General features: G+C 43.4%; 1 protein-coding gene across 5 annotated transcripts in view; it reads right to left on the reverse strand.

The window, feature by feature from the left end:
- Positions 1 to 16,190, reverse strand: part of LOC137428362 (protein kinase C alpha type-like) — a 550,957-nt gene that overhangs the window by 50,690 nt on the left and 484,077 nt on the right. For all 5 annotated transcript variants that reach the window (XM_078778901.1, XM_078778902.1, XM_078778898.1 and 2 more), the window contains 2 exons: positions 10,800 to 10,907; positions 2,900 to 3,040 (listed from right to left, as the gene is read on the reverse strand). In XM_078778901.1, the coding sequence (XP_078635027.1) occupies positions 2,900 to 3,040; positions 10,800 to 10,907 (249 nt within the window). The remainder of the gene's footprint in view (positions 1 to 2,899; positions 3,041 to 10,799; positions 10,908 to 16,190) is intronic.

Consider the following 16,190-nt stretch of genomic DNA (forward strand, 5'->3'; position numbering starts at 1 on the left):
GAGTGTGTATGAGTTTATAGATGACTCAGATGCAAAATATTTTTTGGCGTGAATGATTTAGACCATTTCTAACAATAATCCAATAGAGCATCAAAATCCAGATAAAAAAGTGATTTTTTTTGCATTTTTGGACCACCCTAATGACTATATATATATCCACGACATCCATTTTTCTGTTCTCCAACCTATAGCTTTGTCTTAAAAAAAAAAAACACAACGTTTCGGCCAGCAACCCAGCGTGCGCTGAGCCTCCACTAGCCTTCATCAAGAGAAGTTCCCTTGTTCACCTCCTCCCAGATATACTGGGGGGAGGGGTGGGCCTATTCTATCAACCAATCACAAAGCTGTGTTGCGAGACCTCGTGACCATAGACCCATGCTCGGCTTATGTTGCAAGTGTTTTGTGTGTGTTTGAGCGGTGTATTGTGTTTTGTTGTCCCTGTTGCCTGTGTCGGCTATGTCCCACTTTGTCTTTGTCCTCCTCCACGCATCGGTGTCTCTCTGGTGTATTTATGCATGAGAGGTCCGTATGCCTGTGGTAACGCCACAGTCTCCTCTGTCAATGGTGCCCTCGTTTGGCCAGTGTGCCAGGCCTCCAGTATTCGCCTTCCTAGCCCGGTTCGGGGATGCCGCCAGGACGTTCACATTGTTCCATAGAGGAATATGGCCCGCCCTTATTCCATGCTTGGCGATAGCAGATCTTTCTGGAAGAACAGGATGGGTCGCTTCCATTTTTGGACGTCTTGGTGAGGAGGAACCTCAATGGAAGCTTAAGTACCGCAGTGTATAGGAAACCCACCCAGACCGAGCCGTTACCTCGATTTCACGTCTTGCCATCCACTGCACCATAAAAAAGCTGTGGTGAATACACTCGTAAAAAGGGCAAGGAATATACCGTCCACCTTGAAGGGCAAAAGGAGAGAGATCAAGCATCTCAAATGGGTATTGAAAGCCAATGGCTACCCAGACCCACCTCTGCCCAAAAAATGAAATGGTACTGGCAGCTCCAAGAACCCAGGACGTGCCACACGAACCACCTAAGTGCTTCTGCGTGCTACCATTTGTGCCACGGGTATCTCAAAGGATTGGCAGGATTTTGAGACCGGTCGAGGTGAGGGTTAACTACCAACCTATATACACCTTGAGACCTGCACTGACCAAGGTCAAAGACAAAAGACTAACGAATGATTGCACAGGTGTGGTATACACCATTCCATGTGACTCGTGGAGAATACATAGGCGAGACTGGAAGAACCTTAGGCCAGCGCATTAATGAACACCACAAGGCCTTTGAGTGTAATCACCCAGAAAGATCTGCTATCGCCAAGCATGGAATAAGGGCGGGCCATGTTCCTCTATGGAACAATGTGAACGTGCTGGCGGCATCCCCGAACCGGGCCAGGAGGCGAATACTGGAGGCCTGGCACACTGGCCAAACGAGGGCACCATTGACAGAGGAGACTGTGGCATTACCACAGGCATACGGACCTCTCATGCATAAATACACCAGAGAGACACCGATGCGTGGAGGAGGACAAAGACAAAGTGGGACATAGCCGACACAGGCAACAGGGACAACAAAACACAATACACCGCTCAAACACACACAAAACACTTGCAACATAAGCCGAGCATGGGTCTATGGTCACGAGGTCTCGCAACACAGCTTTGTGATTGGTTGATAGAATAGGCCCACCCCTCCCCCCAGGTATATCTGGGAGGAGGTGAACAAGGGAACTTCTCTTGATGAAGGCTAGTGGAGGCTCAGCGCACGCTGGGTTGCTGGCCGACCAAAGCTATAGGTTGGAGAACGGAAAAATGGATGTCGTGGATATAATTCCCAACCGCCGTTCATTACTTGATATATATATATATATATATATATGTGTGTGTGTGTGTGTGTGTATATATATACTATATATATATATATATATAAAGCTCTTTTTAATCATTGACTGAGTGATTGACTGACTGCCACTAATGTGCTGTACCTTCCTGGTGTCATAGCTGAAATTTGGCGTGCCAACAGACATCAAAGCTGGCACACCATGAAAAAGATTAATCACAGAACCATCGGAAAGTGTCCGTAGTTGAAAATTGATATAAAAAAAAACAACCCAAAAACCAAAACTGGAAATGCATACGTAAAAAAAGACCTCAACCAATATCTAGCATTTGAAAATTGTAATTTCTACAACTTCTGTCCTGGAAGTCATTGGTGTCCTTGTGTTTTATACTTCTCCCTCCACCCCCCCCCCCCCCCTTCCCATGCCTCCTCCCCCCAAGCCCTCTCCCTTCCACACATCTCCCTGCTCTCAAATGTTGTGTTTGTGTGCTTCCCCTTCTCTCCCCATCTTGTTTTCCGCTCCCGCTTTTTGTGTGTTTTGTTTGTCTGGTTGATTTGTTTGTGAAGTAAATGTTAGCTCTTTCACGAGCCTCGATTCAGTATACAAAAAAAAACAAAAAAACAAAAAAAAAACTGTAAACTGTAAAATAAATATGACAATAATGTCCGTAAATGGGGGGGGGGGGGGGGAAAGCGCCCGTAAATGAAAATTAACATAAAAACTGTAAATGCGTCTGTAAAATAAATAAATACATAAACCTAAATTGATAACTAGCAGCAGGTCGGTGATGCTTGCCTATAATTAATCATAAAGCTTCTATTTATTATGTACTTATGTTCAAAGCACGACTTGCATTGCTAACACATGTGTAAGCATACCCAATACAGATCCTCAGCTCCGAAATGTCCATCAATGTTTTGATCATTTTTAGGCCAGAACCTCTATAAACAGCAGGTCCATAGATGTGTCTGAAGGTCATCTAGACAGGCAGACAGAAATATAAGCAGAGAAGAGAAGATAAGACATGAAAGGGAAGAGAGATGTGAAACCCACGGGTTTTGGCTTGAAAGGTGGCTGGATCTCTCTCTTGTCAACTTTTTCCCAATCCAATCGACGGAAGAAAGTATGGTCTCTTATGTCATGCTCGCCATCGGGGCCACAGCCCAGTCGTTTAGCAGGGTGCTTGGTGAGGAACTACATCCACAAAACGTACGACAAACAAAAACACGATGCACCGTCGTCAGCAGGAGTGCACAACACCTTACCACATGCAAATGCATCTCTACAACAAAACTTTGATCAACAGGCCAGGAAAAAAACAACATTTCAATTTACATTTGGAATGTGGGATGGGAGTTGGAGGGGGCTACATAAATACCCTGCATCCAGGCTCTCTCCCCTGCAGATTAGTCAGGAAATGGGGGGGAAACAAGCAACATCAAAGTTCAAATAGGCCTGGGCAATGCACAAGGCACAGACGTTTCAAAATAATAATTATCAGGAATACAGGTCATCAAAAAATACATGAAGCTAAAAATGCAAATAACCCTAATGCTTCAGTCACATTTGGCTCGGCGGCCGTAGGGTCTAAAAAATCTACGGCCACTAGCAATTATAGGGCGGCCGCAGTATTTCCACGGTCACATACCTGCTCCTGCACGGTACCTGCACCTGCTCACATACCTGCACGGTAAATACCTGCTCATCACTTGAGACATGTGTTAAGATGTAATCGCTGAATCATGCTTTAGTGCAAGACTATTTCCCACAATTCTTTGTACTTGTAGAAACGTTACAGGTGCGTTTTTCGGAGGAAGAAGTTTAAAACTTTTGCCTTATTTTACTTGTTAATGAAAGAAAATTAGATATGACTGCAGAAATAAAATAGTAATTTGCACAATTCGCACTCAATTGATTGATATCATCACACAGTATTTACCTCCGCCACCAACAGTGGGCGGAAGTTATGTTTTTTTGCCTAGTCTGTCTTTCTGTGAACAGGATTTCTCAAAAAAGTTGTAGACAGATTCGGACGGAATTTGGTGGAGAGGTTGAGTGTGTGAGACAGACGAAATAATGAGATTTTAGTGCAGACCAGGACCCGGATAGTTGAATATTTTGAGTGGTTCTTCACCATTGAGAAATATAGGACCAAAAGCTATATATCGCACGATATCTCAAAACGTTACGGACAGATTCAGACGAAACATGGTGGACAGGTTGCGTGTGTGACAACGATGAATCAACGAGATTTTGTTGAAGATACGGATATGAGAATCACATTTTAAAAAGTCATTCTTCACCAATGAGAGATGGGGCCAAAAACGATACACAGCATGATATATCAAAAGGTTGTGGACGAGTTGGGACAAAACTAGGTGGATGATTGGTTAGGTGAGAAGAACAAGCCAATTAGATTTTGGTTCAGGTCCAAATCCATGACGTAATTTTGGGTGCAATCCTGATTGTGATGAATAAATTTATGTGTGAATGAAAATATGAAAGTATTTTTTTAATTTATTGCATTCCATTAATGAGTGACATTAGTCACAGTTATTGTAAGGCACAATTATTTACTCCAAGCCAAATGAGATAATTGATTTATTGCAGGACACGCCCCTTTTCCCCAAGCATATTTTCAATGTATGGATGTACTGGTCCTTTGTGTTTTCCCAAAGCATATTTTCAATGTATGGATGTACTGGTCCTTTGTGTTTTCCGCAAGCATATTTTCAATGTATGGATGTACTGGTCCTTTGTGTTTTCCCCAAACATATTTTCAATGTATGGATGTACTGGTCCTTTGTGTTTTCCCCAAGCATATTTTCAATGTATGGATTTACTGGTCCTTTGTGTTTTCCCAAAGCATATTTTCAATGTATGGATGTACTGGTCCTTTGTGTTTTCCCCAAGCATATTTTCAATGTATGGATGTACTGGTCCTTGGTGTTTTCCCCCATCATATTTTCAATGTTTGGATGTACTGGTCCTTTGTGTTTTCCCCAAGCATATTTTCAATGTATGGATGTACTGGTCCTTTGTGTTTTCCGCAAGCATATTTTCAATGTATGGATGTACTGGTCCTTTGTGTTTTCCCCAAACATATTTTCAATGTATGGATGTACTGGTCCTTTGTGTTTTCCCCAAGCATATTTTCAATGTATGGATGTACTGGTCCTTTGTGTTTTCCCAAAGCATATTTTCAATGTATGGATGTACTGGTCCTTTGTGTTTTCCCCAAGCATATTTTCAATGTATGGGTGTACTGGTCCTTGGAGTTTTGCCCAAGCATATTTTCAATGTATGGATGTACTGGTCCTTTGTGTTTTCCCAAAGCATATTTTCAATGTATGGATGTACTGGTCCTTTGTGTTTTCCCCAAGCATATTTTCAATGTATGGATGTACTGGTCCTTTGTGTTTTCCCAAAGCATATTTTCAATGTATGGATGTACTGGTCCTTTGTGTTTTCCCCAAGCATATTTTCAATGTATGGATGTACTGGTCCTTGGTGTTTTCCCCAAGCATATTTTCAATGTATGGGTGTACTGGTCCTTTGTGTTTTCCCCAAGCATATTTTCAATGTATGCGTGTACTGGTCCTTGGTGTTTTCCCCAAGCATATTTTCAATGTATGGATGTACTGGTCCTTGGTGTTTCCCCTCAGCATATTTTCAATGTATGGATGTACTGTTCCTTGGTGTTTTCCCCAAGCATATTTTCAATGTATGGATGTACTGGTCCTTGGTGTTTTCCCCAAGCATATTTTCAATGTATGGGTGTACTGGTCCTTGGTGTTTTCCCCAAGCATATTTTTAATGTATGGGTGTACTGGTCCTTGGTGTTTTCCCCAAGCATATTTTCAATGTATGGATGTACTGGTCCTTGGTGTTTCCCCTCAGCATATTTTCAATGTATGGATGTACTGTTCCTTGGTGTTTTCCCCAAGCATATTTTCAATGTATGGATGTACTGGTCCTTGGTGTTTTCCCCAAGCATATTTTCAATGTATGGGTGTACTGGTCCTTGGAGTTTTCCCCCATCATATTTTCAATGTATGGATGTACTGGTCCTTGGTGTTTTCCCCAAGCATATTTTCAATGTATGGGTGTACTGGTCCTTGGTGTTTTCCCCAAGCATATTTTCAATGTATGGATGTACTGGTCCTTGGTGTTTCCCCTCAGCATATTTTCAATGTATGGATGTGCTGTTCCTTGGTGTTTTCCCCAAGCATATTTTCAATGTATGGATGTACTGGTCCTTGGTGTTTTCCCCAAGCATATTTTCAATGTATGGATGTACTGGTCCTTGGTGTTTTCCCTCAGCATATTTTCAATGTATGGGTGTACTGGTCCTTGGTGTTTTCCCCAAGCATATTTTTCAATGTATGGGCGTACTAGTCCTTGGTGTTTTGTAAAATCATATTTTCAATGTATGGGTGTACTGGTCCTTGGTGTTTTCCCCCATCATATTTTCAATGTATGGGTGTACTGGTCCTTGGTGTTTTCCCCCATCATATTTTCAATGTATGGATGTACTGGTCCTTGGTGTTTTCCCCCATCATATTTTCAATGGATGGGTGTACTGGTCCTTGGTGTTTTCCCCCATCATATTTTCAATGTATGGATGTACTGGTCCTTGGTGTTTTTCCCAAGCATATTTTCAATGTATGGATGACTGGTCCTTGGTGTTTTCCCCAAGCATATTTTCAATGTATGGATGTATTGGTCCTTAGTGTTTTCCCCAAGCATATTTTCAATGTATGGATGTACTGGTCCTTGGTGTTTCCCACATCATCTTTTCAATGTATGGATGTACTGGTCCTTGCTGTTTTTCCCAAGCATATTTTCAATGTATGGATGTACTGGTCCTTTGTGTTTCCCCCATCATATTTTCAATGTATGGATGACTGGTCTTTGGTGTTTTTCCCAAGCATATTTTCAATGTATGGATGACTGGTCCTTGGTATTTTCCCCAAGCATATTTTCAATGTATGGATGTATTGGTCCTTGGTGTTTTCCCCAAGCATATTTTCAATGCATGGATGTACTGGTCCTTTGTGTTTCCCCCATCATATTTTCAATGTATGGGTGTACTGGTCCTTGGTGTTTTCCCCCATCATATTTTCAATGTATGTGTGTACTGGTCCTTGGTGTTTTCCCCAAGCATATTTTCAATGTATGGGTGTACTGGTCCTTGGTGTTTTCCCCCATCATATTTTCAATGTATGTGTGTACTGGTCCTTGGTGTTTTCCCCCATCATATTTTCAATGTATGTGTGTACAGGTCCTTGATGTTTTCCCCCATCATATTTTCAATGTATGTGTGTACTGGTCCTTGGTGTTTTCCCCCATCATATTTTCAATGTATGTGTGTACTGGTCCTTGGTGTTTTCCCCCATCATATTTTCAATGTATGGATGTACTGGTCCTTGGTGTTTTCCCCCATCATATTTTCAATGTATGTGTGTACTGGTCCTTGGTGTTTTTCCCCATCATATTTTCAATGTATGGGTGTACTGGTCCTTGGTGTTTTCCCCAAGCATATTTTCAATGTATGGATGTACTGGTCCTTTGTGTTTCCCCCATCATAATATTTCAATGTATGGATGTACTGGTCCTTTGTGTTTCCCCCATCATATTTTCAATGTATGGATGTACTGGTCGTTGGTGAAGAATATTAATGCGTTTCTTGAGGCTTAATAGTTATTTGCATGGTAAGTGTTTTCTGTGGCTTACAGCTATTGTAAATCTGTCAGCCTTCATAACTTATATCTGTGCCGAAAGAAATGCTTTAAGAACACCACTCCAGGTGCTAATTCATGACACACCTGGCTTGGAAGGGACGGCGACGCATTTTATTGAAGTAACACAAGGTTATTGGATTGAGGTGAATATTCCATTGCCATTGCCCAATAACAGCAAATCATGTCCTCATAACCTCTCTAGTTTGAAATATAATATATCCTATTTCATAATTGCATGCTGTGATGTGTGTTTCCATGTGTTATGGCTTATTTACAAGAATGGGCCAACCCCCCACTATCTTTACTCCCTCTAGGGAGTACTCCTGTACTCCCCCCCCCACCCCCCCTTACAGCGCCACTGAGTGTGACAAGCATGTGCACGGGATTCTTCCCAGAAGAATGAGTGGTCGCATTAGCTTGCACGACTTTAAATGAGCGAGTTTTGTTTTGACGTTTGGGCCAGTTTTACATGTTGTATCCCTAAGAAATGAAACGAACGTTTTTCTGGCTTACAATTTTATTTGAAGTCGCACATGCCTCAAAATACACTCACTTATATAGAATTGAACGCTGAATCCGAAAATGTAAGTGAAATTGCCTTGTTTTTTTATGATCTTCTATATATTCTAAATATATATCTGTGCAGTGTCTGTCTTGTGTTGTCTTGTCTTGTGTTGTCACTGAACTACTCCCTCAAACTTTTGTGAAATCGTACTATTCCAACTTGACCCACGGCGGGAGTATGCGCTCTACTGAGTGCCGTTCTAGTTCATGGTTGCATGAATTTCTCCAACATCATCGTCTTTGCTACACTTCCCAAAGCTAGAATTTATGCTCACCTCGTACTCGTTTCATTCCCTTTTCTTCCACCTACATTCGTGTATTCCAGCTCTTCACCCAGTGTTTCATGAAGACAGCTCACCACCATATCATGAAGTCTTCCCTCTTCACTTATCATTTTTTCCATCTCCACTAACCTGTCCAACTTAATTCTACCAATTTCACTCCTACTTGCAGGCTTCCATTTTTCTCATCCCTGCATACCTTGTCTTATTACATTCACAGTAGTGTGTTGCCCTCCATACTTTGTAATCTTGTTCTTTCATGAGCCTCATATCTGTATTTGAAAGAAATGAGTGGGAGTAAAACATAAAAAACTAGATGGTATTCATAGACTACTTATCCTGCGCAGTCAACTTAGTGCGACCCAACTCTTCTGTTTTTTAAAGATTTTCTGATTTGACCCAATATGGCTGCCAAACCACGAGGGTGACGACGTCATAAATTTATATTTTCCAATAGAATTGTTGCATAGATCACGCTCAAGAAATTTCAAACTGTTCAGACTAAGGTTGGCCCTGTCGAATTATGATGTCATAATTAAGGCACAAATGACGTCATCGTTAACAACACTTATTCGTCATCTGGAGTTCTTTACAATGAGCATGAGCCACGTTTCGATTGTTTTCAAGGAGCGGTTATGGATATAGAGGTGCAACCTTTTTCGTTTTTTCCAAGATGGCACCTGTACCACGTGACCTATGATGTCATAATTATCAGTAAAGTATTCTACAGGCGGAGGTGCTCCTATGGTGAGAATTTCGTGTCAATCGGACCAACAATTGCAGAGAAAAAACAAAATTCATACTGATCGGATCAAGCGTTGTACTTGTCGAATTATGATGTCATAATTAAGGTACCGATGACATCATCATTAACATATCTTATTCCCCATGGGGAGAACTTGACAATGAGCCATGTTTCAATTTTTTCCATCGAGTGGTTTTGGAGATAGAGGTGCGAAGCTTTTCCCAGATGGCGCCCGTACCACTGGACCAATGACATCATAATTATGAATAAAAACATTCTGCAGGCAGAGGCGCTCCGATGATGAAATTTCGTGTCAATTGGAACAATGGCTGCCGATAAAAGGCATTAAAAAATGCAGACACGCACGCCACACATAAGCAAACCGATCGCCTAACCCTGCTTTTCGCTTCGCGAGCGCAGGGTAATTACACCATCAATATACACTACACATCAGGCCAAAAAAAATAGATGAATCCAGAAGCCAATGATGCCAATTGGATACTGATCCTACGTTGGAAACAGGCAACACCACTTTGGGAAGTACTGTCAAAATCACAATCCTACACCCTCAATAATACGTCACAAAATATGATTTTTCTTTTTTGCATGAAACATTTTCTTAAATTACGTACAAACGGTTGTTCTTTATTAATATATACTAGGGCATGCCCGTACGTGGGTGCCCGTTCCTTGCCAAAAAAAAAAAGCAAATTGAATACCTCCTTGCTGATGCAGAATAAAGTAAAATGCAACAATTGGTGTCCAAAAGGGGATGCAAGAAGTCAAGAGGTAAAGCCCAAGGAAATACAATGAAATGCATTTTACAACTAGGGCTTCACAGGCAGTTGAGCTATTGGTGAAGCCATGAAAGAACCGAGGCAAGGAAATCATCCTCATGCAAAAATTTCACTGTCGGGGAAGCCAAGGATAAGCATACATCCATATAATCATCATTAATTCTGTCTTACATAATATGTTATGGACGAGTAAATGTTACCGCAGAAGCAACATGATGGTCATAAGAGAGAACTATAGTCACACAAATACGAATGCAAGAAATAATTAATACTGATATTAATGGATATTCAAAATGATCGTTTCCTTATTGGCAATATTATCAACTTCCATTCGCAGTGTTTCATTTCTCAATTGAGGGAAGCAATTAACGCAATGAGCGCTCAAGTTGCTTTGATTGTCTTTGTTCTTGCTTAATGCACAAGCCACGTTCATTACTCAGCTTACGTGGAACATCTCTTCGAGGATGACTGGTAATAAATCCAGGTGTTGAATTTACATTTTCCTCAGGTACCAAGATTGTGAAGATGCTGGGGCATAACTCTGAGCTTGCATGACGCAGTGACAAGCACTTAAAATTGCATCGTGATTTGCTGATGGATAAGTACCCTATTCAAAAGTGTACAAAATACTCGGAAGAAACGCATCATGGACTCTCTACAATAGCTCGATGTAGAATTTGATGAACTGCATGCTTCATGATGCGGCACCCCTGTTAGAACGGCCCATTGCAGCTGATAAAGATAAACAAGATGGACTTCCTATGTGGAAAAATGCACATTTGCATAATCGTCATGCATTTATGTTCCACTTGATTCACTCACCCCTTTGCAAATGGAAACGGCTTCCTTGGAGAGAGACTTGGGGTAAGAGACATTCTGCTCCATGATGGACTGGAAGAGCTCGTCCTCATCTTCTCCATCAAACGGTGGCTGCAAGGTCACGAGCACACTGCAGCTGCATGCAGAAACGCTCGCTTATTCGCTCGCTCAGGGGACGGCTGGGAACGACTAAACCCCCACCATTAGTTAGGTCCAAAACTTCAATTCCGTGACCATTTTCTGGCTAGTAAGGTTTGACGATTGATTTGACTTCTATTGACATTTTATAACAAAAATAGCCTCTATGTCCCTCCCAAAAATCCCGGCATTTTTCGGTGGGTGGTCGTCGGTGGGTGGTCGCTGTCGCCCTGTCCGCCACACGCAACCTGCTCTCCCGACACATCTACCTGCACCAGGGCCAGCTGAAGAGAGTGAGGAAGATGAGAGCCAGGAGGGGAATGAGGAGCGAGATAATGATGTACAAAGGCGGGGAGATTCATCGGAATCTGATGATTCAGATTCTAGTGAAGCAGAATGCTCTGATTCGGACTAATCATATAATTAAAGGTCATATTGATTAATGACTTCATTTGAAAACTGTTCAAGTCACAGCTATTAAAAATAGCTTATTTTGAAGTGTAATGAGTTTACTTGTCATGCAATCATCAATTACTTTACTGCAAGATATCCTTATGGAGGTAGTTTCTTTAACATGTTTAAGTACAAAAGTTGCATTTTCGCTCTACTGGATTTTTTTTTTATTTTTTATTTTTTTTGTATACTGAATCGAGGCTCGTGAAAGAGCTAACATTTACTTCACAAACAAATCAACCAGACAAACAAAACACACAAAAAGCGGGAGCGGCAAACAAGATGGGGAGAGAAGGTGAAGCACACAAACACAACATTTGAGAGCAGGGAGATGTGTGGAAGGGAGAGGGCTTGGGGGGAGGAGGCATGGGAAGGGGGGGGGGGGGGGGTGGAGGGAGAAGTATAAAACACAAGGACACCAATGACTTCCAGGACAGAAGTTGGTATTTCAAAAAAGTGGAATTGGGGTGAAATTAGCGGGGGTAGAAAAGATCAAGGTTTTGGATGGGGGAAGATAAGAGATGGTGGTGAACAGCTGTTTTAAAGACCTGGAGGGTGGAGTGGGATTGAAGAGAGTGAGGGAGTTTGTTCCAGAGGCGGGAGAAAAGAGGAATGAAGGAGTGAAGGTGAGCAGAGAGTCTTGATTTTGGCAGTTTGACCATAAGAGGGTTGCAGGCAGATCTTGTGCGACCTGTAGGAATATTTGCGGGACAGAGCCCAGAGAGAGCTGGGGGGGCAAGGCCAGAGAGGAGTCGGTAGAAGATGGAAAGACCACCAACCTGCCTGCGGTGAGTGAGTGAGAGGCCCTTGGAGTTAGCTTCATCGCGGGAGATTCCAATGATTCTGAATGCTTTGGTTTCAACAGCGTGAAGACGAGCTAGGTGTGAGGCAGGAGCACCAGCCCAGAGGGGAGAGCAGTATTCCATTGAGCTGCGGATGAAAGCCTTGTATGTGGTGAGGAGCTCAGGTGTGCCAAGGAAGGACTTCGTACGACGGAGGATGCCCAGTCGGCGACTGGCTTTGGAGGCCAGATTTGAAATGTGGTTTTCCCAGGAAAGATCATGGCAGATAGTGAGACCCAAAAGCTTGAGTGACAGAACTTCTTGGAGAGGATTATTCAGAAAGTGGATGGGAGGGTTGTCCAGTCGGTCTTTTCGGAGAGACATCGTAAGAGTGTGAGATTTGTCAGGATTGAAAGACATGTTCCACTTGTTTGCCCAGTCTGTGATTTTGTCCAGGTCTGCAGAGAGTGAGGAGGCAGCAGACTGCCGATCTGAGGGATGAAGAATGGAGCGACAGAGAGTAGAGTCATCAGCAAAGAGTTACAGAGGATTTTCAAGAGAGTCAGAGAGATCATTGATGAAGACCAGAAAAAGCACAGGGCCTAGAACACTGCCTTGTGGAACTCCAGCCTGAACAGGAAGAGGAGATGAGAGAAACCCATTCAGGGCCACACGTTGACTACGACTAGAGAGGAAGTCCGCCAGCCATGCGTGGAGATTTCCATGGATACCAAAAGAGGAGAGTTTGGTGAGCAGAGCGGGGTGCCAGACCGTATCGAAGGCACGTGATATGTCAAGGGAGACTGCTCTAATTTCCTGTTTGGCATTGAGGACCTCCATCCATTGTTGAGAAAGCAGAAGCAGCATGTCCAGAGTAGAGTGTCCAGGTCTGAAACCAAATTGATGATCAGAGATCAAGCCATTGGAGAAGAGAAAAGATTTCATATCTGAAGCAATGATGGATTCCATGACTTTGCTGATAATTGGGAGAAGGCTGATTGGTCTGTAGTTGCTGGGATCTGTTTTTGCACCTTTTTTGTGCAAAGCGGTGATGTTGGCAGATTTCCAAGCAGATGGAAGATGACCTTGAGCAAAAGAGAGGGTGAAGAGAACAGAGAGAGGGAGTGAAAGAGCGGAAGAACAGGATTTTAGGACCCGTGGGCTGATGCCGTCAGGTCCAGTTGCAGAATCCGAGTCGAGGGTTGACAGAAACTTTTCCACCTTGTCAGGAGGAAAGGACACAGAGTCCAGGAGCAGCTGGGTACGACTGGGTATGGTGGGTACAGAGAGGGATGGGTTTGGGACACAAGATTTAGAGGCAAACACAGAGTTGAGGCATTCAGCTTTTTCACGTGCGGAGTCAGCCGTGTGGCCATTTGAGGTGAGGGAGGGGATGGAGGGGGAACAAACACCAGAAACAGATTTGACCAGACGCCACCAGGATTTGGAAGAGGGAGACAGATAAGAGAGTTCGGTCCTGAGAACGGAGAGATATTGTTTCCTGGCTCTCCTGAGGGTGGACACACACTTGTTTCGGGCTTTGTGAAAGGAAAAGAGATTTCCTTCCGTTGGATTTGCTTTCCAGGAGACGAAAGCAAATTGTTTCTGGGCAATAGCCTCACCACAAGATTTCGTGTACCATGGACGGGAGGAAGGGTATGACAACAGAAGACGAGATGGGATAAATCTGTGCATGAGAGAGAGCAGTTTGCTTTGGAAGAATTCCCAGGAAGAATTTATGTCAGAGGCAGTAGAGATGGGAGACCAGTCCAGATGATTGATGGCTGCTTGAAGACCGTGCCAGTTGGCCTGAGTGAAATGCCAGACTCGTCGACGCTGAGGAGGCTCTCTGAGAATGGTCAGAGCGATGTCCACTTTAACAAGCACATGATCAGAAGAGCCGATTGGAGCAGAAGAAGAGCAGCAGACATTTTCAGGGAAGTTAGTCATAACCAAGTCCAGAAGAGAAGATGCTCCGTTGACTGAAATCCGGGTCGGGAAATTGACAGATTGTGTCAGTCCCAGTGAGTCACAGAAGTCCTTTGCTGAAGAGCCATGGCTGGTGAGAGAGGTACCCACACCCAGCCAACTGGCATGGTGACAGTTGAAATCACCACATATGAGGAAGAGAGAGTTGGGATGGGTAGATAGAAGTTGGTCCATATTCTCAGACAGCGAGATGTAGATGGAGTCATTACTGTTTGGTGGACGGTACAACACACATATGAACAAAAGGTGGGAGCGAAGGGGAAGCCGTAGCCAAAGGTATTCCTGGGGGTGAGGTGGAGAGAGGTCAGTGCAGGGCGAGTGAGGAAGAGAGTTTTTTATAAAGATAGCAACCCCACCTCCAGGACGAGGCTCAGGTCTATCATACCGGAGTAGGGAGTAACCTGGGAGAGATACCAAGGAATCAGAGACATCATGAAGGAGGAAAGTTTCTGTTAAGCAGATCACGTCTGGTTTGTCAGAAGCAACCTGTATGGAGAGATCAGACATGTTTGAGCGAAGGCCCCGGATGTTTGAGGTCCATACTGTTAAGGAAGAGGAAGGGGGAGCATCGGATACAGAACAGGGGGGGGGGAGCGGTAGGGTAAGATGTGGAAGAGGAGGAAGAGGTAGGGAGAGCTGTTGAAGGTGTGTCAGAGATTACAGAATAGCTCGGAGAAAGGGAAGGATGGGGCAGACAAAAGGTTTGATGGTGATTGGGAGAGGCGCAGTGAGGTGTTATTTGACGAGGGGGAAGAGCGAGGCAGAAGGTTGAGGGAGATGAAGGTGAAAGTTGGAAGGGGGAAGAAGCGGGGAGGACGCTTTGAGGGGGAGGGGTGAGAGGGGAGTCTAGGAGGGGAGGAGCGAGGGAGAGTCTCGGAGGGGAGGGGCGTGGGGGGAGATTTGAAAGGAATGGGTGATTGGGAAGATTTGGAGGGGAGGGGCAAGGGGGAAGATTTGAAAGAGATGGGTGATGGGGATGATTTCGAGGGGATGGGCAAGGGGGTAGATTTAGAGGGGAGGGGTGATGGGAAATGGGATTTTGGGGTGATGGGATTTTGAAAAATGTTCGATTAATAGGAAACGAACATTTATTGCAAAATGAGTTTCTTGAGACATTCGAGTCAAAAATACGTTTGAGGACGCTGGAGGGAGGATGGAGTGCTGGAGAGTTTAGGGAATGAATGAAAGATGCACTATAAGAGATGGAATTTTTTTTTGGAATGAATGGATTTGGTGAGCAAGTCGAAAGCATCCTTTTATAGAAGAAGAAGAAAAAGGTGTTATAGAATATGACAGAATACAGGTCTTCAGGGTTCAGATGAGACATTTTTTAACAACGTGATCACAAACAGCGTGGTCGAAGAATGAACGAACGAACAACTAAGAACGAATAAACGAATAAAAACAGAAGGAAATGTTTTTGGGGTTTTTTTTTTTTTTTTTGAGATTTTAAAACAAGGAAGTATGGGATGAAAAGACCGTGAAAAACAGAGACCGGAAAAAAAATTGCAGAGCAATCGGAGAACCGCTGAGACAAAAAACAAAGCCTAAATCCAAGTAGCCTAGTACTACACTTAGGCCTCAGAATACACGATGAGAAAGACCGACGATTCTGTACACAGGTATGAAAAACCAACGCCAAGAATACTATTCAAGACACCCCAATAGGTACATACAAGACCAGTTTCGACAAAAACACAATTGTGAAAAGTTACTTAACTTCGAAAGCGAGCGTGCATGGACAGCTTTGAAGAGACGAGACCTCCAATCTTGCGCATGCGCATGCGCAGATCGCGGATGGTGGCCATCTTGGATTTCTGGGTCAAAATAATGTCATAACGTCAAACTAATGTCAGATTCGGAATCCTCGTGGTCAAATTACCCAAAAAAGTGTCTTTGTACGTGATTCTAGGTGTTCTGGTTCAAAACTTAATTTTTCAAGATAGTGCCGGCGGTCATCTTGGATTCGGGCCTCTGGCGAAAAATGCCGGGATTTTTGGGAGGGACATAGAGGCTATTTTTGTTATAAAAT

The sequence above is a fragment of the Myxine glutinosa genome, chromosome 5, assembly GCF_964187855.1.
Source record: "Myxine glutinosa chromosome 5, kmMyxGlut1.1, whole genome shotgun sequence".
NCBI lineage: Eukaryota > Metazoa > Chordata > Myxini > Myxiniformes > Myxinidae > Myxine > Myxine glutinosa.